Below are 25,621 nucleotides of genomic sequence, written 5' to 3'. Positions count from 1 at the left end.
TTATCTTAGTAATGTAATTTGTATATTGTATTAATTCGTCTACTTCTGTCTCCAATGCAGAAGATCAGGTCAAACCTCATGTGTTGGCGGTGCTGTGACCAATGCTTTGATGTGTTAAATTGCAATTGATGACCATGACAGTTTCTTCCACTGAAGGAGCCCATGATGCTATTGACCCGATTCCCAAATATTCATTTTGAGGAAACATGTTACATTGTTGTGAATTGACGTACCTCCTCCTGCTGCATGACGAATAATCTGTGCACGTAGATGTCTTTCTTCTCTTGCACGTCCTTGTGCAGGTGAATAATCTGTGCAGCAGAAATTTGGTGAAACTGATTGTGGAGCATTGTATGAAGAGTCGAAGACACATGTACAGAGTGTGTTCCAATCGGACATTGCACCTCCAAATGCAGGACCATTTTCCTCGCAGGAAACCATAAGCCACACATAAATAATTATGTTGTTTTTGCAACTTGCGAAATTCAGTGTGCTACAAAATGAAAACACAGCTGTTTGCTGTCAACAGAAAGAATCAAGCAGGAATACATGGTGTAGAATTTATCCTACTGTATAAAAAAGTTCTTGTTAGCTGTTGCTAATTCAACCCATGGCTTTGTGGATTCATAAACACAACCAAGATTAGTAGAATCACCAGTAATCTCCACAGGAACAAAAGCCATTGCTAAAATGGTGGAATCTATTAGTGTCCCTCACAACAATTTCCCTCTCAAAAACTTTGGAGATGTATTTGAATGCAGAGTGGCAATCCCCACATATCCTTATATTCTTCATGATCCGAATTGTTGCCCCTGCAGGCATTTGGATAAGTGCAAATGCGAGCGCAATCTTCTCACTGTGGTACTGCAAGTTTGCCTCTCTCTCTTGCTCATCTACATGCAGAAGCACATAATCCATATCAGGAACATATCCTTCTTTCCTAATCTTCATGCTTATCTCATCCCACATCTTATATATCTCTTCAGCTCGTGGATGTGTATCATCGTTGGCCACAAACATGTGCACGGAATTCTCTATCTCAACCCAACTGCATGCAGGTTCCTTCTTCACACCAGTTGCCTTCATCATCTTCCTGACTCTAGCAGCAGCATCCCAATGACCTGTGGAAGCATATATGTTATACAACAACACAGGCGGGCCACTATCATCCGGATCAAGTTGAAAGACATGGTCAGCTGCAAATTGCCCAACTTTGGCATTCTTATGCATTCTGCAAGCCGCGAGCAAGGCTCCCCAAACAGCGGCAGTTGGTTCCATGGGCATTTTAAATATAAAGACCAGAGCATAATTTAGTAAACCAGCTCGTCCGAGAAGATCGACAACCGTAACATAGTGCTCAATCTCAGGCTCCAAATTGTACTCCTTTATCATGTCGAAGTAGTGCTTGCCCTCCTTCACCAGTCCTCCATGGCTACAAGCAGTCAAAATGCAAAGGAAGCTGATTTGATTCAGGTAAATGCCCGATTTCCTCATCTCCTCAAAATGGGAGACTGCTTCCTTTCCCAATCCATATTGTGCAAATGCTGTGAGCATGGAATTCCAAGTAACTAGATCCTTATTGAGCACACGTTCAAACACCTTTCTCGCGTCGATCATGCTCCCTGACTTTGCATACATGTCAAGCATTGTATTTCCAACAAATGCAGTCAGTTTCTGCCGAGACTTAATCATATGTGCATGCACCCACTTCCCCTGCTCAAGAGCACCTATACCAGCAAGGGCACTGAATATGCTGGAATATGTGAAATGTGTGGCCTCAAACCCATTCCTCTGCATCTCTGCAAACACCATCAAAGCAGTCTCTCCATCGCCCTTCCTTGCAAACCCAGAAATCAATGCATTCCAGGAAACCCCATTCTTTGAGTCCAGTTTATCAAACACTGCAGTAGCCATGTCCATCTTCCCACACCTCGCATACATGTCAAGAAGTGCGCTTCCAACATAGACATCCTCATGCCAATCACACTTCACAGCGAGAGCATGTATCTGTCCCCCAATGCCGCTATCAGCATAAGCACCCACCGCCTTGAGGAGGCTGGCGAACGTGAACCCGTTTGGCTTGAAGCGTCCCTTAAGCATACCAGGGAGAAGTCCTATGGCCTCTGCCGGCATATCATTCTGTGCATACCCGGCGATGAGTGAGGTCCAAGAAACCATATCCTTATTCCGCATTTTATCAAACACCTTGTGCGCTTCCACCACACTGCCGCACTTGCAGTACAGGTGAATGAGCGAGTTATCGAGGAAGGCGTCGCCCGCGAACCGGGAGCTGGCAAGGTGAGCGTGGATTTTCCTGGCATCGTCGAGGTTCTTGGATTGCGCGCAGGCTGTGATGAACGCGTGGTAAACGCGCGGTGTCGGGGCGAGCTCGCCTGAGTCCAAGTGATCAAGGTCATGGAGGACGGCGGGGGCGGCCGGAACGGGGTTGGCCGCGGCAGATGTGTATTGTCTGACGTGTAGGTGGCGGGGAAGGCGGCGGAGCGGAAACTTGTAGGTCTTGCTCATGGAGGTGGCCAAGGGCTGGTGTTTTGCGCCGGAGAAGGCGCGAGGAAGACAGGGAAACGAGGGCCCGGTACATTCAGTTATTACACTGAAAATTCAGTTCGCTGACTTGTACAGTTGTACTGTATTTCTGAACTGAACTCCCCCTCTTTGGATCATACGAATTTTAGAGGAAAAATAGAGAATTATAGTCATAAAATAAAAAGTAATTCTTATGCATGTCATTTGGATCGCAGTACTGCCACCAACGGAGCATGAGGTCTACCTAATGGAAATTTCCTTTTGAAAGTTTCAATGCATCTTCTTTCTATCTCCCTTCTCTTTTACTCCAATTAAGTATACCATCTAATCTCCATTTTTTTCTATGTAGCATCCAAACATTTCATTCAAACGATTACAGGATTTTCTTCATATAGTATTCAAAAAGCCATAGTATTTCCATCATACTTTTTCATATTCCTATATATTTGGATTCCTATGATCCAAAGAAGCCCTAGATTTCTTCTAAGGTCTTTTCCAATGCTCTGACATGGCGAGTCTTTTAGGTTTTCACGTTAGCATTTTCTATACGCGACACGTAATTGATTGGAAATCGTCTCTTATGCTAGATGTCTCTTCATGCAAACCGACACAGATAAATTAAATCTCTCTCGAATAGCTATTAAATTTTGCTAATTTAGACACAACAATAAGAGTCAATTGGAGAGCTGGTCTCTTGACATTTACCCTGCATAAGAGATAGTACCTGGTAAGAGATTATGCATTGGGAGATGCATGGGTCTTTGTTATCAATCCCTCGGTCAATTTCGAGAGTTTTTTTTCTTCACAATCAATAAAGTTGCCATGACGGTATCTACTCAATTTTTTTTGAGAGTTTTCTTTTGATGTGTGTCATTCCATGGATATACCATTGAATTTTTACTGAAATTATTATCAACATATCATTATTTCATTGATATATCATTTGATTTTCGTTAAAACATTGCTAAGAAAAAATCCTAGAAAGATAATTACAATGTGGATTGATTTTTTTAAAAAAACTTAAAAACCTAATTAAAAAACCCTGATACTTTAGTCTTGTCCACTAAATTCGAATTGGATGTTTCAGATTGTTCCGAAACATGCCGATAATATAATATACAGAAACAATCCATAAGCGGCCCTGACATGATATTGGCGGATTGGTTTTCTCCATGAAGCTGCTCTTCTGCCGATTTCATGGAGAAGCCAGTCACCAAATTTGGTCATGCTCCCAAACTAGCTTATCAACGTCTTGTGCCAATTGTCCAGGGAAAGAGTGACTCATCCTATTTTTTTTCAGCTTCTACGACGGCTTCCTGACGTTGTCCTTCCCCTATATTCCTGAAAAAGCCAGTCAAAAGAACTGGACGAGTCACTCCCTCCCTGCACAAACTGGCACAGAAGCCACACGGCAGCGAAGAATAGTGTTTACAGATCACAACAGACGTGATAGAACAACGATAGAAAGATACGATCGGTTCCTGGCTCCTTGCGTGCCCTAGGCGCCACCCAACAGATCTCATCCCGTCCTTCGGCCGGCCAGCCGCCGACGGGCAAGCCACATGTCCCGCCTCCTCTCCTTGCTGCTCAGGCGCTTGGCCTACGGTAGATTTTGAAAAGTTAGGTTTCGGTCAACTGTCAGCGACGCTATGGTGGTGATGGCGGCAGGTTCAAGAATAAAGTTTTCCCAACCCCTCATCCACCTCGCCTGTGGCGATCTCGCCTGTGGCGTTGAGGAGTACGAGACGATCGGTCGCTGCTCTTCCAGAGTGGTATTTGTGTTTGTTTTTTGCAGGTAGTCTTCGTATCGCGGTTTGTTGGTTCTTTTTTCAATCGGCGAGGGTCGGCCAGCTTCAGTTAGTGAGGTCAGGTCTTCTTGGGTCCGTCTGGCCAGATCTGAGGTCATCCAACTTTCTTCGTCTTCTTCTTCTCTGGGACAGTGGTCTGTTCCTCAGAGCATTGTCGTCGACGTCTTCTTGCTCTGACCGGCGATTTTCCGGCTGCTATGTCAACGACGTTTTCCTGGTTCCGACGTGGTCCGGAGGTCCGGAGGCAACATCGAGGTTCATTCACGGCGTGCCAGTGCAGGAGGAAGACAACGACGTTTATCCACAAAAATTTGCGTGAAATTTTTCTATTTTAAAGATATTTTTGTAAGGGTTGATTGATTTAATATATGGTTTTGGCCTTTTCGAAAAGGAAAAAGAAGCTACACGGCAGCCTTCAAATGGTGTCGTGTCGTGGCAGCGAAGCCTGACGGCCGCCAAACCACGGTACACCGGAACCGCACCTCCGCACCGAATCCGTGACCAGCAGCCAGCAGGCACCCGATTTGCCCCCAACCCAACGGCGCGTACCCCCTTATAACCAGTGGACACAGGCGTGCTGCCGGGTCACGCGGACTCATCACAGACCCCCAACGGAAACGAACAAAAGCGACTCGCCTTTCTTCCGTTTCCTTTTCCTCTCAGCGCGACCCGCCGCCGCGAGAGGAGGGAGAGGAAGCGAAGCGGACCGAAGGAGGAAGCGAGATGTGCTGCTGCCCGAGCAAGGCGTGCTGCATCTGCACGATCATCATCCTGGTGCTCGTCGCCGTCGGCATCGTCTTCGGCTTCGGCATCTACACCCGCGGCTTCCACAAGCTCACCAGCAACATCCACCTCCAGGAGCCATCCTACGGCGGCGGACGCTCCTTCCGCGCCTACGGCCACCTCGCGCCGCCGCCGCCGTATTAGGGCTCCGAGATCCAGACCCCTGATGCGGTTGGTTCCGTCGCGCCGCGCGCGGGGATGGAGTGGGCATGGACTGGTGGTGCGCTAGCATTCCCTGACGCCTGTGAAGAGAAGAAATCTCGGGATCGATTTGAATTTCTCAGTTGAATTCCTTCGTTGATTTTGCTCCGATTTCGTTTTGTTTCTTCTCGGTGACAAAACTGATGTGATATTTTATCATAGTACTGATTGATGATTATCTCAAAATTGTGCTTAGTTTACTGTTCCGTCATAGAAGAATCGTGTATGATGTGGTGGGGCACATGGATGGTCAGAGTTATCCGCCGAATTGCCAAAATCACGGCAACTCGCGTTGGCAGCATGTGGTTTGGTTTGGCTTGGCGCACGAACGCCACCACGCAAGAGTCAAAACGCTTTCGGGGAAAGTGGAGTGGCGTCTACGCTAACCCGTTCCAAATTTGTTGTTAAGACGCTGCAAATCCACCAAAAAGGTTGTTTGGTTGCCTTGCACGTTCAACCTTGCAAACTGCAACAGCGATGGGATGCGACTCGGCGCTGCTTCTTCTGTGTGGCTAGTGCCCCCCACTCTGTCCATGATGTGCTTCTATTAACTGCCGAGTAAAGCCGTAATAATCGTCGTCCAGCCGAAGCGTCCTGGAAAGTTAACCATTTTAGTTGGGCATAAATCATGGTGGAGTTTGTCAAGGCACTGACCAGGCAGCAGGTGAACAGACGTGGTAGCTCACCTCACCAAGGTCCTTTTTCTGCCTTGCGGGTCACTATTTTTCATCTGGCCATGCGTTGTCTTGGCTGAGAACGGACGTGAAGGCGTGATGTGCCTAAAATCTGAATGTTTATTTATTTTTAACTCAGGACGAGACGCGTAAACCGACAACGCTACCCCGGTGATCAACTGTTTTGTACTTCCTCCGTCCCATATATCAAGTGACTCAATTTTATTTAAATATAGACGCATCTACGTACTAAAATATGACTAAATACATATAATAAAAAGTCACTTAATACGGGAGAGACCGAATATGTCCAGAGTTCCATGCGGGTGAGTTCCTCCGGGCGCCCATTGAACGGATCGAAATCACGAACACGGCACTGTCTCGTACAAAAGGTGTGTGCTCAGCTGCTGCAGCAGCTGGCTGCTTGAGATGACAGCGTGTCACCATGAAGGAGTAATACATCTCCAACCTTGGCACCAGTACACTGCCAGAAACAAAGTAGGGGATTGAGCCGCTAAGTACTCCATCTTCTGCTCAAACAGTGACAAAGTATCTGCTTGCAGAAAGGAAATCCGCGTAAGACCAAGCAATGTGGTAGCAACACACACTCACCTTCGACATATCGATGGCATCTTCCTGAATTTTGTGGTACACTGCCGACGCAGTTTTGACGAACGCCTGCAGGAACAACACTCACGTAGGTTTTGTCAGCAAAGCCATCGTAGATTTATCAGATTATTAGTAGTACTAGTTGTGTGAGTATGGGGGTCCTCAGTTACCTCATCCACGTTGTGCCGAGTTCTTGCAGAGGTTTCTATGAAGGCGAGGCCGTTCTCCTTGGCAAACTGCTCGCCTTCCTCGGTGCTAACGGCTCGCCTCTGCTCCAAATCCAACTTGTTGCCGACCAGAACTATGGTGATGTTGTTGTTGCCATCAGCCAGTTGCCTCATTTCTTCTAGCCAGCTCGTGAGGTGGCTGAAGGTCTCCCTCCTGCTCATCAGAAAAGTTCAGAGGAAAACAAAAGAGAAAGATTGGTATCTGCTACATAGGATTCAAAGGCAGGAGTAGCATACATATATATAATTATACATACTTAAATCTTATTTTTGAATCGTATGGTGGCCTAAGTACTAAAGTACGTACCTAGTGATGTCATAAACCAGAAGGGCAGCAGCAGCACCTCTGTAGTAGGATCGGGTGATTGACCTGAAAGCTTCCTGACCTGCCTGCACGCAATTTAGTTCAGCGGATGTTTGAAATCGATCAGGCCGAAATTACTTCCCTAAAACAAGAGGCATTCAGTGGTGTCTGAAAGGGCAGAAAATGTATAGCAAAACGCTACGAACCGTGTCCCAGATATGGAGCTTTATTTTTCTGTTGTCAATGGTAACCATCCGACTCCCAAATTCGACACCTATGGTCAAGTCGTGCACAGGTTGAAACCGCTTGTCAGTAAACTGTAACATGAGACATGATTTTCCAACGCCTGTCAGAGGAAGGTTGTAACATGGTTAGTGCTCAGTAGCCAGCTAAAAAACAGAGAGTCACCATGTTTGACGAGATTTTGTACTAAAATTCGGCGCGAAATCAACTCAAGACAAGAGAAAAGAAAAGAAATAGAGATCCAGCTGGCTGCAATCGACCTGCTAGCTACACGAGAAGGAGATTAATATTTGTACGTGCATGTTGGACATGCATGCATGCGTACCTGTGTCACTTCTAAGTGCATGCTGGACATGCATACATATCTGTACGGAGAAGGGTTGAGGATTAATCGATCCGGGGATGCACAAGTAGCCATGGTCCACACGTAAGGGTCTCTGTGCTATTGCCTCGCGCGTGCCGATCGGCGAGCCCGCCCTGGATAAGTATACAAAGAGATAACTATGGTTTAAAGGAGGGAGTCTCTAACTGATTTAAACAAACAAAGCAAGAATATTGGGAAGCCGAGCGGCCGGGTGCGGCGCCTGACTCTCTGCTCCCATCGCCGATAAATAGCACACCATCTCACGCTGAGAAGGAGGAGGCCGGACGGGTTGAAGGCAGCGCTGAACGCGCCGATCACAAACAGCTCCAAGGAGCGTCAACAGGAGATCGATCCAGAAGGCCAGGCGGCCGGCCGAATAAACCCCTAAGAATCTAAGGCGAACAGGCCGCTGGCGGCAGCGACACAGACCGCATCTGCCGTCGCGGCAAAGCACGTACGTGTATGAGCAACGCGCAGCTGCACCGGGAGAAGCAGGACGGCCATTGATACGACACGAGTTCCACGTCTAATCAGGTCAGTGTATGACTTAATTCACGTATCTATTTGCTCTTGTGTATCCAGGATACGATCTCCCTGCCGTACCAGCAATGAGCCGCACAGATCAAGAAGCAGCAAAGTGAAGGATAGAGGTAGCGTGGTAGTGCTGCCGGCCCGCCGCGCTCACCACGCGCGGTACATGCAAGGCACCAGATTGAGGCCGGCAGGACGCTGGCGCGTACGCAGGCTTCATCAACAACTCGTCTGGCTTTCATCATAAACACAGGGTCAAGATGGAGGGCAGTGAGTCGCTGCGCCCAAGGCAGCGGCAAGTCGCACATGCAGAACAGGAGCACAGGTAACCATCTAGGAGAACTGCAGGTTCCAACATCAAGGCGAACATGAGATCGATCCAGGAGGCAAGATGCAGGGGCAGCGCCTCACGCGCTCGGCGCACGCCACACATGGAAGGACAGGTCTATCGAGGCGAACAGGGCGAGACTCTGTGCCCAAAGTGGTGTCAAGCCACACATGCAGAACAGGAGTACACAGGTGCCATGGAGGTGCGTGCAAGAGGCATGCCATTGTCTCCGGAGCTTAGCAATCTTGTGATTGCCATCTGGGCCGTGTGCCACATTCTGGCGCCCGTCTGACGTGGGGTGCCATCTTCATCAACAGCCTGCCAACATCAGCCTAAGCACCATGGTGTGCAACGGTGCGGACGTAGGCGACGTTTACGCAGTGCCCGCCCCAGGCGGAGCGCCACTTTGCTGACATGCCGTCGTCCTCATGTACAAGCTAGCTGACGTCCATCAAAACACCGTCGTCGGTGGCGGCGCTGTTGAGGGCGACATCCACATCATACAGGTTGTTCTTGTCGGTGGGTGGCGCCCGTCAGCTAACAGGGCACCGGTTTTGGCACATATTTCACCAACCCGACGTTGTACTAGACGTCGTTGCTCGTGTCAGCCTTCCACGTGGTGTCTGTTGAGACGCCGCAATACACGGCGTCCGGCTTGGCGCATCCTTCGCCAACTGGCGTCGTGCGCACCACCGCTCGTGGCGGTCTTCTACGTGGTGTCCGCTGAGACACCGCCACACAGGGCGCCAGCTTCTTGGCGCTTTCTTCACCAACCCGGTGTCGTGCCGCCGCCGCGCATGGCGGCTTTCTACTTGGTGTTCGTCAAGACACCGACGCACAGGGCGCCTGTCTTGGCACATCCTTCACCGACCCGGCGTCGTGCAAGACGGTGCCACTCGTGGCGGCTTATACGTGGTGTCGCTGAGACACCGCAGCTGACAACGCCCGCTTCGGCGCACATTTCACAGGTTATCACCATGCTAAGACACCCACGGCTTGTGACGGCCTTCTACCCGGTGTCCGCCGAGACACCCCCATACAGGGCGCCACCCTTGGCGCATCCTTCACGGGTTAGCATCGTTCCGCTCGTGGCGGCCTTCTACGTGGTGTCCACTGAGACACCACATATACGACGCCTGTCTTGGCACACTCTTTATCAACTTGGCATCGGTAAGCCACCACTCGTGGCGGCCTTTTACGCGGTGTCTGCTGAGACACCACCAAACAGGGCGCCTGTTTTGACGCACTCTTCACCAACTCGCAGTACGTCGTCACCCGTGGCGGCCTTCTACGTGGTGTCCGTCGAGACACTGCCATACAGGCGCCCGCTTGGGCGCTTCCTTCACCAACTCCTGACGAGGTCTCTTGCACCTCCGACAGCACCTACATCATCGTCTTCAACATCAAGTCTGCTCCCTCATCCACAGTGCCGATGGCATTCCGGCATCCAAACATCTACTCCAACACCGATCAAGCATCGGCAACGCGAAGCCACTCCACCAACATGTCCATGTACCGATGAAGTACATCACCAACATCACATGCTCTTGCTGGGCACCGACGAGGCAAAGGTAAGGCATTCTGTTCGGTCCGATGAGGCGGACATTTTACAGGCTGGGTACCGAGGAGGCGAAGGCCACTTCATCAACCTGTCTAGTTGACAAGGCGCGTGTCAGCTGGACACTTCATCGTACATCGACAAGACGGCGGAGCACGTTGTTCGGCACCTGCACAGTCGAACGGTTGTGGCTTAGCATCGACGGAGCGGGGTCGTACCACCCCTCTCTTCCTCTTCATCACCACCATTTTCCACACCAAGCACAAGGAGAAGACAAGACTTGAAGACGACACCATTGCAGCAACTTAATCGGAGGTGGTCTGCAGGCTTGACCTGCGGACGTAATTAAGCGGGAGCTTTCCGAAACTCCGTGAACCAAGAAACCACAATCGCCCATGTCATGTTGGTCGTGCTAGCAGGCCACACGCAGCGCATTATTTATAGGAAACGTGTAATTTCGTTTCTCGATACGAGATTAACAAAATACATGTTTCTCTATTTTGTTTTGTTCATTTGTGTACATTAGGACACTGGCACGCCCGAACTCTTTTCCTTTCCCTGGAGCATTTGAGAAAATACACTCTGCCTTAGAGTTTCGTTATTTTTCTAGTCAAACACACCATTTTTACAAACTCGAATAATTAATCACACCGTGGAAGCATAAAACTTCTGAAATTGTAATGCAGAAGGGCAGCGCATTTAAATACGTGTATGTTCTATCGGATGTCCCTCAAAAGGACAAAAGTCTATGTATAGTTTGTTTAAAGGAGCAAATATTTCGGCCGTTGTTTTGCAGAATATGAACCCTAGATGGTTAGAAGTGGGCCGCCGGCGGGGCATCAGAGTTGAGGAACAAGGTTTCGACAGATCCGATTCCGCGTAACGAAGGCACACGAGATTCGCGAGATCACCAAAAGAGGCGATAAAAATCGAACCAAACCACGGAAACCAGCGCACAGTGGGGAAATTAACCGATGAGAGAGGGGGAGAACGTGCGACGCGGGGTCAAGAGAATACACACCTGTGTCGCCGACAACGATGTACTTGAACAGGTAAGCGTACGACATTGCTCCAGATACAACCCCAACCCCTAATTCTCGTTTTGGATTTGACGGCAAGAAGTATACGAAATCTTGCAAATTCGTGTGGGAGGCGATCGGTTGATGGGGACGGTGGCACGTACGTTGCCAAGGTTTTGTGTTGTATAAGAGGGCACCTAGCGAGCGCGCAGTAGCCGAAGTCTAAACTGAAATCCCCGTTAAAAAAGAAGTCTAAACTGATACAAACTCACGCGGTTTAGGGATTGCGTACGAGTTCTGACGCTAATTTTAGTGGGGAGTTTGCCTGTGTGGCGGCGTCGCCAAGTTAAGCTCCCGCGAGCGGCGCCTGCAACCGGCTCCCACGCGCGCTGCGATCCTGGCCAGGCCCAGCGCAAGCTGGGTCGTACCTGTTCCACGCGCGCCGAGCTCTCGGGAGGGAAGGAGAAGAAACAGACCGTTGGGCTAGCCGGATCGGACGCACAGGAAGGCAATTGCCCCGTAAGACTAATTGACCGGATCGGACGCACAGGAAGATTTTCCCAATTGGTTTGAGAATTAATCCTCTAGAGTTTGATCGCCGATAGGTACAGAGTACAAACACGTATTGGTTCTCTTCTCGGGCACACGTATTGACATCTTATCATCCAGGCCTTATGCTAGTCTATAATCGTAACGAAGCTCATGAAGCAGTGCCACGGCCGACCCTGACGACGAGCGGGCTCCTGACATGGTGCCGCCCGGCGGCATCCGACCACGCCATCCGCCCGAACACGTACTCCCCCGGCAAGTAGAGCCCTTGCCTGGCCCTGAACGTCACGGCGAACTCCTTCTCCTCCCCGGCAGCGGCGAACTCGAGCCGGGCCGGGCGCACGGACACCGACACGCCCCGCGGCTCGTCGACCCGCACGCCGTAGCTCGCCGGCCCGGCGCCGACGTTCCGCACCCTCCTCGAGACGGCAAGCGGCTTGCCGGACGGGGACAGGTGGGGCACCGCGATGGACGGGTAGTTGAGGTCCTCCGGCTTTGGCCGCCGCCTCGCCGTGCACGCGTGCGGCGTATTAGTCCTGTGGTCGTCGCCCATGAACGTCTCAATGACGGAGGAGTTGTAGCCCAGCGAGCAGAGGAAGCCGAGGTAGTCGGCGGCGCCCATGTCGTAGACGAGCCCCGGATCGGCGGCGCGGTTGGGCTGCACGTGGCCGGCGCCGTAGCCGAAGGGCGTCGCCCGGAGGAACGACGAGTTGCTCATCGGCTTCCGCGTGTTGTCCTGCACTCTCGCTGCAAGAAAAGAACTCTGGTCAGTGGGCACTTGGCAGAAGCAGGACACAGGTTTGCCGTGTTTGTTATGTTTTGACGCTTTACCGGTGGTCATGATGGCGGACTTGATCGCGGCGGGGCTCCAGTCGGGGTGGAGGGCCTTGAGGAGTCCCGCGATGCCGGAGACGTGCGGGCATGACATGGACGTGCCGGACTCGGAGTTGAAGAGGACGCGGCGGCTGTCGAATGGGAGGCTGGTCGGGCCGACCAGGCCGGTGAAAGCGGCGAGGATGCTGACCCCTGGCGCGGTGATGTCAGGCTGCACGCAACATACACGCAACGTACATCGCTGAGATGCTTATAAATTTAATCTGGACCTTCAGGCACGATATTGGGATTTGGGTCAAGAGTGTGAAATTTAGTCTGGACCTTGAGGATCTGGGGAGTGACGATGTTGGGGCCCTGGGAGGAGAAGGCGGCCATGAACGGCGCCGGCTTAGTCTCCAGCGCGGTGTTTGGCGAGGTGATGTAGCCTGATGCAAACCTGCGAAACGTTTTGCGTTCAGAAAAAAAAAACATGTTAATTGTTTCGGAAAGTATAAAATTGGCCCATGCAGGTCTCGAACCTGCGACCTTCGCGTTATTAGCACGACGCTCTAACCAGCTGAGCTAATAGGCCTTGCTGAGAGATGCGTCAAAATTAAATTACAAATTCTCGATCTTACGTGGTTGCTTCAATGTAGGCGAGCAATTCGACTCCATCAGAATAGGTGACGTGCGTGGCCGGGAGCACGTGCGCGTCGGCAATCATCTCGTTCCCCGTAGCCTCGTCATTCGCCAGCACCAGGCCAACCCCGCCGGCTCGATGAACCGACTGGCCTTTCTCCACACGCGGGGCCTTCCCACGCATGCACACCACGATCTTCCCCTCCACTTTCGTCTTGTCCAGGGACCCCTCCATGCAGAATCGCCTGCAATACCCAGCGTCAGCCACTCGAGCAAACTTAACATGACAACGTATTCGATCTTACGCTTGTTGCGCTGTCGCGTTGGTCGCCTTGGCTTCTTCAGAACTGATCAGCGGATAATGCTTATTGTCAGGAAGACGGTCCGGCGAGAGGCTTTGCCCCTGTACAAGATGGAAATTTTGCGTCACGAAACGGCACTAGCATCGATCGGAAAAGATGTCCCATATATTCGACCTGTAAAAATTCGTCACTGACTTTGATCCGCCTGCTGTGGTTGGCGAAAACCACGTACGCCGGGAACTCGCGGTCCATGGTGCTGGCGGCGACGGTGAAGAGCCAGGGCGCGGTGTTGGACACGGTGCCGGCGCGCGGCCCGGCGTTCCCGGCCGAGGCCACCACGGCGATGCCGTTCATGACGGCGTGGAACGAGCCGATGGCCACGCCCTCGCGGAAGTAGTCCACGGGGCTTGTGCCGAGGGACACCGAGAGCACGTCCACCCCGTCGTGGATGGCCGCGTCGAACGCCGCGAGGATGTCGGCGTCCGCGCACTCGCTGCCTGCCCTGGGGTGCCAGCACACCTTGTACGCCGCCACGTGCGCGCCCGGCGCGCCGCCCTTGGCCGTGCCGTTGCCGTACCCGAACAGGTTCGCGCCCGGCACGAAGCGCCCCGCGGCCGTCGACAACGTGTGCGTGCCGTGCCCGTCGGTGTCACGCGCCGTTGCCGGGCTCGCGGCGGCCTCTCCGGCCAGCGTCGCCAGGTAGCCCTTGTTGAAGTACTGCGCGCCGATCAGTTTCCTGCAGCAGCGTATTTTACAGTGTTCACAGTCACGGTTACAACTTTTCCCAAACACTGAACCACCGGTACTGCCATCTTGATCAAGAATAAATTTTGACGAACATTGATCAAGAATAAATAATCTCACAGCAAACCAACCAAGATAAAAACGCCAGTACTGAACACTTGAGCTAAATGATGCTCTATCGACATGTTTCCAGGCGAATCTTGCTTCAAGGAAACAAATGATTTGAGAGAGGAATTAGGGTGACAATAATGGTCCCACAAGCCGCACTAGTCTGACGACTGAATTTCTTCAGGTTCAGGCCGTTACAGTGGTAGCGGCAGCGCTGCATTATAGATGGTCGAGCGACATGCGGATCGATGCTAGCGCAGGAGCCAGGAGCTATATCTGGAACAACCCCCTACGTAGGCGAACCGAGCCAAGCCCAAGCTTGTGATGTGCGTGCGTGGACCAGCGCATCCTTTTGGACGTTTTCTGAACGTGGAGTCTAGCGGTGTAGCTGCTCGTCGATACTCGAACGTGCCTTGGACTATGCGGCGTGACACCAAGCCGGGCTGGACGGATAAACACGGGTAGTACTGGCTGGATACGTAGGCACGGCCGGGGGACCGGCACGACGCCCAGGGTGGTGGTATGGCCTGCGATCGAGGGGCTGCGGGCTCCGTGTAATCATCAAATCATGGGAAAGCGCACGACAAAGACGACGTTAATCTTCCCGGAGAGGGGGCGGGGGACAGTTTGGGCTGTAATAATCTTGGCAGAATCATGGCGGCAATCTGTGGCGGTACCGGGACTGGGGAACTGTAAAAGGGGTTGTGTCCTGTTGTTCTCTGTTGACGAGAGAGGGTGCCAGCTCTGCCTACGCTCACATGATTCGCAGCTTGGACTGGAGAACTTGTACGTGGGGCGACAGATAATCAGCGGTAGTGGCACAGAGACACACAGAGGCAAAGCATATGTGTACTACAGTTGGGTACTACCGGAACTTTTTTAAGTTCTTTTCCATTTCACGCCTTGTTCGTATTGGTATTTCAATCTAGCACGGGGACGTGACAGCCTTTATGTCTGAAACTCTGGATTTGTACTACGGAGCAGTACTTCATCTTAAAAACTGTGTGTGGAGACTTGTATTTCACTTGTAGTTTCAGGCTCTGCTGATCTCATGCATGGCTTTTGATTCAGCTAGTACTGTATAAATCTAAAGTTGAGGCCCTTTGTTCAAAGCATAAACTGAAGTGCAGGATCAGTGCCTTCAAGGCATCGCAAGTTTGTAACGTAATAAGCGGCCGTCTTCAAGAAGGGGCTTTACAACTTGTAGAGCCAATCAAGTAACTCATGGGGCAAATCTTAGCTAGTTCTGACTAAGCTAAACTCATGCCATGGGGGCAAATCTTAGTTAGTCCAGCCATGTCTTGTGTCACCGAAGACAAATCATTTAGTTTACACTGTACCATGCTGCGGCAACGACAGTAGTCAAGTCAAGACACGCATTGGCAAAACACTAAACAACACGAACCAACGCAGAGACAAAAGAAAACCCATCGGGATAACGCAGCGCATATATAGTGCTAAACCCCACGTCGGCACGTCGCCCCGGGAGACGGATGAAGATGGGCGTGCATTGCAACCAAGGAGAAAAGAAAAGAAACAAAGAGAGGAGGGGCGGATCGAGGGGGAGGGAGCAAAGAGGTTGACACGGACGGACCTGTTGCAGCGAACCTGGTTCTGGCAGACTCCCCGCCACCGCGCGGGCACCGGGCCCATGCCGTCGTCGTCGAAGCTGCCGGCCTCCGGCCACACCCCTGCAAATCAACCATTGTTGTTTAGATTCCCAAAAGAAAAAGAAAATAAGAGAAAATCTTTGTTTAGTCACATGCGTGCAATGCTGCATTGCGGCCATGCCGGCGAGGTGGCCCCGAGTGGCCGGGGACCGGGGATGAGGAGGGATTTGACTCTACGTTCGGGATTCCCTGTCGCCGCCGTGCCTGTGGTCTGTGGCGGTGTGGCCCCCCCTCATCACGGGACATGCCCGGGCCAGTAGGCCACGCAGTCGGGCGTGGGGAGTGAACTTCTGATGGACCCTTTGAAAGTTTGAAGAACGCTGCTCTGTCCTTTTCCACAGCCTAGCCACCCTTTGTATATTTGTTGCCACTAGTAGTAGGGGTATCATTTTGCCTTTTAAAAGAAAAACTTGAGAAATGTCTTTTTTTTCTTCCAAAGTGGCAAAAGTGCTGTACGTAGTGCCAGTAATCTTTTGTGTCACCATTTTCTGAGAAGGTTTGGGATTGAAGCGTGGTGTCATTTCCAAGTTCCAACGTACGGCCATAAAAACCGACGGCGCCAGTGACGCTGGACTCAAGGCAAGGCAAGGCAGGCAGCGCAGCGGCGGTTTCCACGCGAGCGCAAAGGGACAATTTTTCTTGCTCCTCCGCTGCGTGCACTCCATCGCTCCGCCGGGAAAACTGGAAGCCAAAAAACGTTTACTCTAACATCTGGCCGGCCGGCCGGGCCGGGGCAGATTCCAATTGTAGCCAGCGACTGCTCCTGTGCGCTCTGCGTGCACTGCGCCCACACCTCACAAGACAACAACACAAGCTCAGAGCAGAGGTGCCTGCCTACGCTACACTACAGTACACGAGTCGGGTTGATGCGGTAATGAGCCAGAAGATATTGGACCGGTGTTTTGGTCTCATCAACGTACTACTGCCCCGCTGCTCAGAATGATTAATCGGACATTCTACTTGAATCTCTACAGGTCAAACTAGACTCAATTAATGGCGTTTCTTTAAGTTCTCAGGGACAAAATTATTGGCCGACTCTAGCCTGGTCAGTGATAGGGAATTACTAGTATTAGCAGCAGTATTAAGTGATTGCTGAAACGGCGAGGAAAACGACTAAACACGTACCGGTGTCTAGGTTGCCAATGATGACGCCTTGGCCAAATCTTGCTTTGGCCCAGATGGAATTGGGTTTTACCCGGCCACCTTTCTCCATCCCAAGGAACTCCCATGAGCGTGTGGTGTGCAGCTTGTGCGCTCTGTTGGGGAAAACTGAGATGACGCTCGGGTGCTCTGCGCGCAAGCACCAAATGTTAACAAACCACCCAAAAAATTTATCACCGGGCAACAAACGAAGAAGATCAGCCAGTGCAAGAAGAAGAAGAAGACATACTTGAGATCTCCATTGCCTCCTCTTCTTCCAACGTGGCGGCGAAGCCATTAATGTGCTTGGTGTAGGAGTAGAAGATGGCATCTTGCGCCTTCTCCTTGCTAGTACATGCGTACGCATAGTCAGCTATAATTCGGAAGCATTACTCGCATTCGCACCAAATGTCTTGATCTAGCTTCTAGCAACAGGATGATGAGGTTACCTTCCGAGGACAGAGCCCAAGAACCGGTAGTGTGAGTTCTTGGCCCGCTCTTGGTTGGAGGCCAGCACGGCGCCCTCCCTCCCATGGGAATGGCCTCCGAGATAGACAACATACGACTGCAGGAGCCAAGGAAGCAACCTTTCCATCAATACAGTAATAAAAAAGATGGAATCAAACTAAGAAAAGGGGTCAAGAGTTAATAGTCACTAGCCTTTTTCTCGGCAGATGCTGGGCGCTGCAGGAGGGAGAGGCTAGCGATCAGTAGGACGACTGGAGCAAGAAGAACCCGGTGATTCTTCAGAGAGGAATGCATGCTACGCATCTACTTTTCGATGCTTTTGGTGGAGTGCTTACGGTCGATTGTTAAGATAGGGGACTGGAATGGATTTGGGGCTCTCGAGAGGCTGCAAAGGGAAGGAATGTGCTTGAGCACTGTTGTATTTTTATAGCACCAAAGATGACACGGGGTGTGTTTTGTCTTCTGCTCTCTCCTCTAACCGAAAGCTTGCTCTTCTGTACACCAAAAGGGGCTTTTGGCGAGGAAAAGGGCCGTGCCTTTCAGTTCAGTTATTTCCCCACCACTCCCGGCGTATTCTCTGCAAACCTTTTTGGGTTTCGACTTAAGTTCATGACGTTTTTGGCTCAAGAAATAATTCCTCGTTCACTCAGGCAACCTACTCGAGATATGCGATTTTTTTTAAGGACTCGAGATGTGCGATTTGTCACATATACTCCGCTAGGAAGGCCTATCGAGCTTTCTTCCCTGACCTTACTAGGATCGGATCGGTTGTGGAGCTCTTGGGTGCCGCTAAAACTGAAGTGTTTTTTATCAGACTTTAACTGATAAATAAATACTCCCTCCGATGTAAAAAGTGTCGCAACATAGGAGTATCAAAGATCATGTGTCATTGAAACTGAAGTTTCTCTTGTCTGGCTGGTATTGCATAATAGTTGTTGGACTTAATTCGGATTGCTTACATCGTAGAAGACTCCCTAATCAAGCTTGTGATCAACTTTGTCTACATGAACCGGAAGATATTCAACATGTCACCGTCAAATATGCTCTTTCTCTAGGGAGGTATGGTTCCAGATTACATGAAAGCTGGTTTGGGTTTTCAAGTGATGCTGTTTTTGGCTCATGAAATAAATGACATTCCTAATTGAGTAAAATACACCACTAGCCCATCAACTCGGCAAAAATGAACACTTTAGTTTATCAACTCGGAAAACGCACACTTAAACTCTTAAACTGGGACTGCTGTGTCACTTTAGTCCAAAAAACTGTTCGGCGAGGCTTGAACACGCCACGTGGCCGCCACGTAGGCTTCGGCCGAGACCACGGCTTTTAGTCCCTCTTTCGCATGGTGTTTTTTGAAAAATCATCCATCCAGCCATGCGTTGCCGTTTTTTTTCCCGCCGATTTGGGAATTTTGAGATGCATTTTAACCGGATGGGTGATTTTGCAAAATTAAAAAACACCTTGCGAAAGAGGGATTAGAAGTATCGGTTCTGATCTTAGCCGACGTGACGGCCACGTGGAAGGTTTTAGCCCCACCGAACCGTCTTTGGACTAAAGTGACACAGTAATCCTAATTTATGGATTTATGTGTACGTTTTGCGAGTTCGTGAACTAAAATGTTCATTTCTGCGGAGTTCATGGACCAATCATGTATTTTTACTCTACCTAATTTACTTAGGCAAAAAACCGATATGCGGTGATGACAACGACCATATCTTTAGCTATGAAATAAATGCCATTCCTGATTTGCTTATGGCATACGAAGATTTGTGACGATGACGACGATGATGTTTTTAGCTCATCAAATAAATGCCTCGAGCGTAATGCTTGAACTTTTGAGTGCCAAACCGGCACCGTGCGACCATGGTGGTGACCAAGAATTTGGAATGAATGGGGAGGACTGCTACACGTACGATCATCTATGTATGATTTTGTACAAAGCACTACACAACATTTATGGTCTAGTATGATTTTGGTATACTGAGATACTCACTCCGATACATATTAACTGTTAAAATATTACATGTATCCAGATGCTTTTTAGACATAGATACATCCATATTTGAGCAAATTTTAGTTTTTCTGTAAGCCCAGCAGCGCAACTTTCTTCTCTCTTGTCTCTTTCTCCTGGGCTTGCTTCCGCCCATCTTGCGAGCCCCAAACCAGCCCACCTCCGGCCTGCTTTACTTTTCCGTCAGCCCATCCCCTTTCTTTTCTTTTTCCATGGGCTACTCTCTGCCCTGGCCCATTCGGCCAGCTGCCCTGCCTTGTCCGAAGCTAGCGAGGAGGAACCGAGGAGTAAATTAAAAAAAACCCACCACATCAGGGGTTTAGGTTTTACTTCAGTACCGGTTTACGTTTTAGTTGATAAAAACCACCGGATTAGACTAAGCGTGCGGTTGCTAGCGAATAATCGCAAAACCGACAGGATGGGCCCACCGGTCAGGCCACCGTGGCAATCTAACTGAACCACAATCCCAACGAGCAGTCGAGCCCTACCGCGCTCTTCCTGGACGCCACGCGCGCCCCAAACCTCGTCTCCATCGGGGCGACGCTGCAGTCGGATCCGCTCACCCGCCGCATCCTCGACCCCCACGCGCCCCCCGGTGCCCTAGCTGTCGCCTCCATCGGCTTGCATGCAGGGGCAACTCTGTCCGTCGAATCATGGGCGCGGTCACCGAGGTGGGCAGCACGAGCGGGGGCGAGAAGAGGCGCGCGGGCGCGGGGGTGGGCGCGCGTGGGCGGGCGCAGGCAGTGCGAGCGACGGGGCACGCGGGCATAGCAGCGTGAGCTGCGTGGTCCCTGGAGAGGTGACCGGAGCAGCGGCTCTACATGGCGGCGAGGAGGAGCCAGAGAAGGAGAGGAATAAGAGAAGGAGGAGCTTCGGTTGGGAAAGCAGAGGAATCAGAGAAGGAGCCGGAGTTTCGGGAGAGAGAGAGTGTCTGGCCACGCCGGCATGCCACGTTGGACTGACCGGTGGACCCGCTCCGTCAGAATTAGACTTAGACGCTAGCAAGCGAGGAATTAAGTAAATCCGGTGATTTTTAGCAACTAAAACGTAAACTGGTAACTATGAGAAACACTAGCACCTAATACCTAATGTGGTGGGTTTTTTTTAATTTACTCAACAACCGAGCGTCCGAGCGCTCCTCTCGTTTCCTCCTCACTTTCGACCGGCACGCAGCAGTAGTAACGCTGACGCACGCACGTGTCGCCGCCTCCTGCGAGCCTGCGGCTGACGCCACGACTCCGGCCAGCCGAACCGTCGCGCTGTAGCCATAGAAACCGAGCTACCTCCTTTCCTTCTCATTTTCCACACCTTGCAGCCAAGTCCCTGCCCTACCATGCGGGTCTGCTCGCCCTAGCTAGCTCCGCCGGTCGCCATTGCCGCCTCCTCGCCTAACTCCGGTGTGGTAAACAAGCCTGATTCCTCGCACTAGAAGTACCGTCTCTCCTTCGGGGCATTGCTTAAGCGATCGACCGCAGATCCGCAGTTTGGAGGTTCAATTCAACTCTTTCCGGAATTTCGTCGCAACATTGTGTCGGTGCTTGTTTTTTTTTTTCTTCCGAAAATTCGAAAATGAGGATAACCCTCGGCTTTTGCGCAGACGGATGCACACAACCATATATTATTGAAGTCAGACAAACCAGACAGCAAAGCAGAACAAATTGACCAAAAAAAACCGATAACTCTACCAAACTACCACTAACCTATGATACGGGCCGAAAACGAAAAAAACACAACTCATACGCAAATTCTTCAAGAAGGAACGTTGCACGTGTGCCGATGATGACGAGTCCAACCTAGATCAAACTCGGAGTTTTCATCCCAAAGCCAAGCTTCGAGCCATCATCTTCAACAAGGTCACGTTGCCTGATCTGAGATCAAGTGTTTCCACCGAGTGCGCATACTTGTCGTCAAAACTGCCTGAACTGCCTATACCATTATCACATAACTGCCTCCAGACCAGCAGCAACAGGCTAGACTTGACGTTTTATCATAAGTAGTCGTGCGTAGCACCTGTTCCTGAGAGAGTCCATCTGCCCCCAACGAAAGCAAACAAACATTTTGCTATCGCCAAAAGCCGAGACCCAGATCAACCGTCAAACCCGACAAAGCCGCCGGAGCACAGCCTCCCGCACCCCGACCATAGCCAACAGCACGCCAACCCATCGCCATAGTCAGGATCAGGACCACCTGTGCCGCCCCCATATGAATCACCGCCATGGGGGCCACTCCCCACCTCCTTCCCGCCTTTCTCATCGACGAACAACACCGCACACGCTGTCACCGTCGCCGATCTAGGACGACCAGCATGCGGTCAACAATCTGCGACGTCGTCCTCTTCTTTGCTGCCGTCACACTACCCGATCGCAGCTGCAGTCGCCAATCTCTTGGCGATATCGGCAGCTACTGCACCTCCGCACGTAACCCGCTTGATCGCAGCTGGATTGCCATGCCGCCACCGTAGGACATAACCCCGACGGCCGCATGTGAGCACAAAATCCTGGCCGTGCTCCAGGAATACGTCCACCTATCTTCCCTCGCGGTAGCGGAACATCTCGCATTCCATGTGGAACCCAAGTCTGTCACGAGCATGCATCGTCCTTCGCCTTCCCTTACCGAAATCGAATGTGCCATGCACGAGAACGATGGAAGGCGGTGAGACATCTAGCACCACAGGCGCGGTGGCCCCTCGCTCGTCCTCCTCCCCCGTTGCAGCGATGTCAACCAGCCCCGACGGAGGACCACATATATGAAGCACCGAAACACCTAGGCCCCGCCGCCGCTGACGCCGTGCGGGCTTCACCCGGCGGCGGCGGAGGGAACGGATGGAGGGAGGGTGGCCCGATGCGGTTTGCGAGCTGCTCATTAAGATCCCGGTAAATCCATGTTCCATTCCTTTCGACACTAGGCATATTTTTTGTCTCGTCTACATCATAGACATGACCTCATGTACAATTGTTTGTGTTGGCCACGTGTTTATCGAACGATTGCCACCGACATGGCGATGTCATCCTCAACCTAGATAAGTTATGGTGCAATTCTCTTGCCAATCATCTATAGGCATCCAGGACAGAAGAATGATTCAGTCCCATAACGTAGATCAGACACCATGAAGCATGAATACCATTTTGTCAACGACTAACATCACTGTAGTTCTACATGTTCAGCCCACAATCAGAGCATAACATTAATGTAGAATAGTTTTATTTTGATCTTAGAAAACTCTACTGGAATCAGATTCAAACCAATGTAAAGTTGGGTCGAAGTCAAATATAATTTGAACTGCATTAATACTGTTTGTGCATGTATTGTTTTGTGTATATTTGTTAAACACGTGCAGGACTTGTCTGCAGTAATACCATATTTTATTGATTTGGCTAGATAGTTTTTCTATTTATAAAGCATCATTTTTATAAAGAGGGAAGCCCCATTTTATAAAGTATCATGTATTTGAATATTAATCTCCGTTTTGATGATCTAGAACGATACCCATATGAGACATGCTAGTTAAACATGCTATACTTTGGTGTATTTGGGAAGGTTGTACCTAAAGAGAAAATGAGGCTGCTAAATTGCCCCATTGTCTTCGTCCAATCCTCATTCATTGTCACAACGACCGATTCAACTTTCTTGTCACAATAAAATTTGAATTTCATTACCGAATTGAACAATGTTGGACATGATTCCAAGCTCAATGTGAAAATATGCCGGAAGTTTAAACCAAAAAGACAAAGTCTACCTGAAGTTTGTATTTTTTTTCTCTACCTAAAATATTTTCTCGTTTTTTCCATTCATCATCATTCTATTCATTCCAACATCCACAAAATCCTTATTAAATGATAATACTCTACCGTGACAAGGTAGGAATTAAAATAAAAAGATCTTACTTTATCTATAATTACAGAAAAATTGTTAGGACCTACCGGTTATAATACAATTGCAAGGGTAAAGCTCTAGCAAAAAAAAAGCGGTACTCCTTCCTGTGTTCATCCGGTGTCTTCCTTGTGCGTACGATATGTGGTTCACTACTGGCGCCACATCACCCATGAGAGACTTCACGCTGTGAGCAATGCAGGATATGTCCTATCACTGTTTATTTTTTATATTACAAATTTAATTCAGAACGTATGTTAAGACAAAGTTAACCCAATATATTACTCCCTCCGAGCCATATTACTTGTCTCAAATTTGCCCAAATATGGATGTATCTATGTTTAAAAAGCGTCTTGATACATGTAATATTTCGACAAGTAATTCCGGCCGGAGGGAGTACATTTTTTCGTTCTAGAAAACAAAATGCGCTGTTAATGCCACATGTCTCACGAAGAGTTTCTCCATAATGTATCATTAAATGTTTTTGTTTTCAACATGATTTCAATTCATCCTTTTGGGTTGGTCCCCTCTTTCTTCTAGTGCAATTTTCTTTTCTTTTTTCTTTTCTTTTTGTTTGTTGTTTTTTTTCCTTTGTTTTCTCAGTGTTTTCGCCATTTCCGTTATCTTTTTTGCTTGTTTCATTGTTATTTTCCTATTTGATTCACAGTCGTAATCCACCCACACCTACATCTCTTGATTAGGATGCTAATCTTGCTAAAGAACACGAGATGCTACTTGCTAGGATGCATCGGGCTACCGTGAATGTGATTTATCAACGCTCTCGTCACGACAAGAAAATTAAAGAAGGCACACATCACAAACAAAATTTCAATCTTTCGCAGCACAACAAGTACAATGCACATTTGGAATCCAATGCAATGATCCATTAATGTTCACAACATAAATATGGAGAAAACCAAAAGAAATCTTTGTAGCGGCGGCTCAAACTTGGGCGTAGACGACGTTCTTGGTGAACCAGGGCCGCCTGAGCGCGGTGGCGGCCGACAGCCTCTTGTCGATGTTGCAAAAAAGGAGCCCCTGCAGGACTTCGAAGCCTTCTTCGGAGAGACGTTCCTTCAGAAAATGCTGGCGCATCTTGTTGCGGTGGAGCTTGTTGGGCGGTTGCACCACTTTGCCAGTGAGCGGCAGAGACTTGTATTCCAGCCAGAGGGTGAAGAGCGGCACGCCAAGGACGCTGAAGATGGAGAGCATCTGGCCAGCGTCGTCTTCCCCGTTGAACAAGGGTGCGCCGGACAAGAGCTCGGGCATCACGCAGCCGAGCGACCAGGCGTCGACGGCGGCGTCGTAATTGAGCTTTCCCAGGAGCACCTCGGGCGCCATGTACCGGTGCGTCCCGCACCTCTCGTACGGCGTGGGTTCGGACAAGGAGACGGCAAGCCCCAGGTTGCAGATCTTGACGCTCTCAATCCGATCCCCGGCGCCACCAGCGAGGGCCACGAGGATGTTCTTGGGCTTGATGTCGTGGTGCACGACGCGGAGGCCATGCATGTGCTTGGCGCCGGCCAGGAGCTGCTTCATGATGCGGCGCACCTCGGCCTCCGGGAAGGGCCGGCCGCCGCGCCTGTGGTGGAGGACGTCGTGCAGGCTGGGCCCCACGAGGCCCATGACGAGGGAGAGCCTCTCGGGCGAGGAGCCGGCGGGCTCGAGGGCAACCGCCTGGAGCCCGACGACGTTGCCGTGGCCGTTGCACGCGGCGAGTAACGCGGCCTCCCTCATCATGTCGGTGCCGGTGCCGCCGTTGCAGGAGGAGGGAGGAAAAGGGAGAGCCTTCTTGACGGCGACGGCTTCGCCTGTGGCGCGGTGGCGGGCCGTGACGACGATGCCGAGGGCGCCCTGGCTGAGCGTGCCGGTCTCCTCGTAGTCGCTGGAGCTCCAGAGGGGCATGCGCTTGCAGCTCGTCATCCACGGCATCACCAGCACGACTTCGATGTCCCTGGCGGCGGCGGCGCTTTGCTTGGCGGCCATCTTGCAGGAGGAGGAGGGGATCGAGATGACTACTAGCCGGTAGGTAGGAAGCGAGGATAGAAGGAGAAGGTAATGACGGGGGGTGGTATATGTAGAGGAGGCAAGACTCACGAGTTTGAGCAGCTCTC

The 25,621-nt window shown here is 50.7% G+C and overlaps 5 protein-coding genes and 1 non-coding gene across 7 annotated transcripts; 1 reads left to right on the top strand and 5 right to left on the bottom strand.

Annotated features, from left to right (window-relative positions):
* Positions 1-451: 451 nt before the first annotated feature.
* On the bottom strand, positions 452-2,599 carry LOC100824119 (pentatricopeptide repeat-containing protein At3g24000, mitochondrial). Its single transcript, XM_010239975.3, has one exon. The coding sequence runs from the start codon at positions 2,524-2,526 to the stop codon at positions 652-654; it is 1,875 nt and encodes a 624-aa protein (XP_010238277.1). The 5' UTR covers positions 2,527-2,599; the 3' UTR covers positions 452-651.
* A 2,316-nt stretch (positions 2,600-4,915) lies between these two features.
* LOC100840868 lies at positions 4,916-5,542 on the top strand. The gene has a single exon (XM_003578249.4). The coding sequence runs from the start codon at positions 5,076-5,078 to the stop codon at positions 5,277-5,279; it is 204 nt and encodes a 67-aa protein (XP_003578297.1). The 5' UTR covers positions 4,916-5,075; the 3' UTR covers positions 5,280-5,542.
* An 868-nt stretch (positions 5,543-6,410) lies between these two features.
* LOC100823809 (ras-related protein Rab-2-A) lies at positions 6,411-11,241 on the bottom strand. Its single transcript, XM_003576612.1, has 6 exons — positions 11,196-11,241; positions 7,357-7,496; positions 7,154-7,236; positions 6,790-7,000; positions 6,623-6,688; positions 6,411-6,494 (listed from the first exon to the last, which is right to left on the bottom strand). The coding sequence occupies exons 1-6, from the start codon at positions 11,239-11,241 to the stop codon at positions 6,411-6,413; spliced, it is 630 nt and encodes a 209-aa protein (XP_003576660.1).
* A 507-nt stretch (positions 11,242-11,748) lies between these two features.
* LOC100823506 (subtilisin-like protease SBT5.3) lies at positions 11,749-18,139 on the bottom strand. 2 transcript variants are annotated; one of them, XM_024462800.1, is made up of 11 exons: positions 17,819-18,139; positions 17,608-17,723; positions 17,409-17,506; positions 17,144-17,308; positions 15,943-16,039; positions 13,671-14,232; positions 13,500-13,597; positions 13,194-13,439; positions 12,898-13,012; positions 12,574-12,787; positions 11,749-12,489 (listed from the first exon to the last, which is right to left on the bottom strand). In XM_024462800.1, the coding sequence occupies exons 1-11, from the start codon at positions 17,927-17,929 to the stop codon at positions 11,894-11,896; spliced, it is 2,418 nt and encodes an 805-aa protein (XP_024318568.1). In that variant the 5' UTR covers positions 17,930-18,139; the 3' UTR covers positions 11,749-11,893. The 2 variants fall into 2 exon arrangements, with proteins under 2 accessions (XP_024318568.1, XP_003576659.4); XM_003576611.4 differs by having other exon boundaries at positions 13,692-14,232; positions 17,819-18,138.
* TRNAI-AAU lies at positions 13,074-13,147 on the bottom strand. Its single transcript has one exon. It is a non-coding gene; the product is annotated as a tRNA-Ile (tRNA).
* Positions 18,140-24,449: 6,310 nt separating the features above from the next.
* Positions 24,450-25,493, bottom strand: LOC100823197 (putative cyclin-dependent kinase F-2). Its single transcript, XM_003576610.1, has one exon. The coding sequence runs from the start codon at positions 25,491-25,493 to the stop codon at positions 24,450-24,452; it is 1,044 nt and encodes a 347-aa protein (XP_003576658.1).
* Positions 25,494-25,621: the final 128 nt, after the last annotated feature.

The sequence above is a fragment of the Brachypodium distachyon genome, chromosome 4, assembly GCF_000005505.3.
Source record: "Brachypodium distachyon strain Bd21 chromosome 4, Brachypodium_distachyon_v3.0, whole genome shotgun sequence".
Lineage (NCBI taxonomy): Eukaryota > Viridiplantae > Streptophyta > Magnoliopsida > Poales > Poaceae > Brachypodium > Brachypodium distachyon.
The sequence above is the reverse complement of the archived record's forward strand: the minus strand, read 5'-3'. Positions and strand labels throughout refer to the sequence as shown.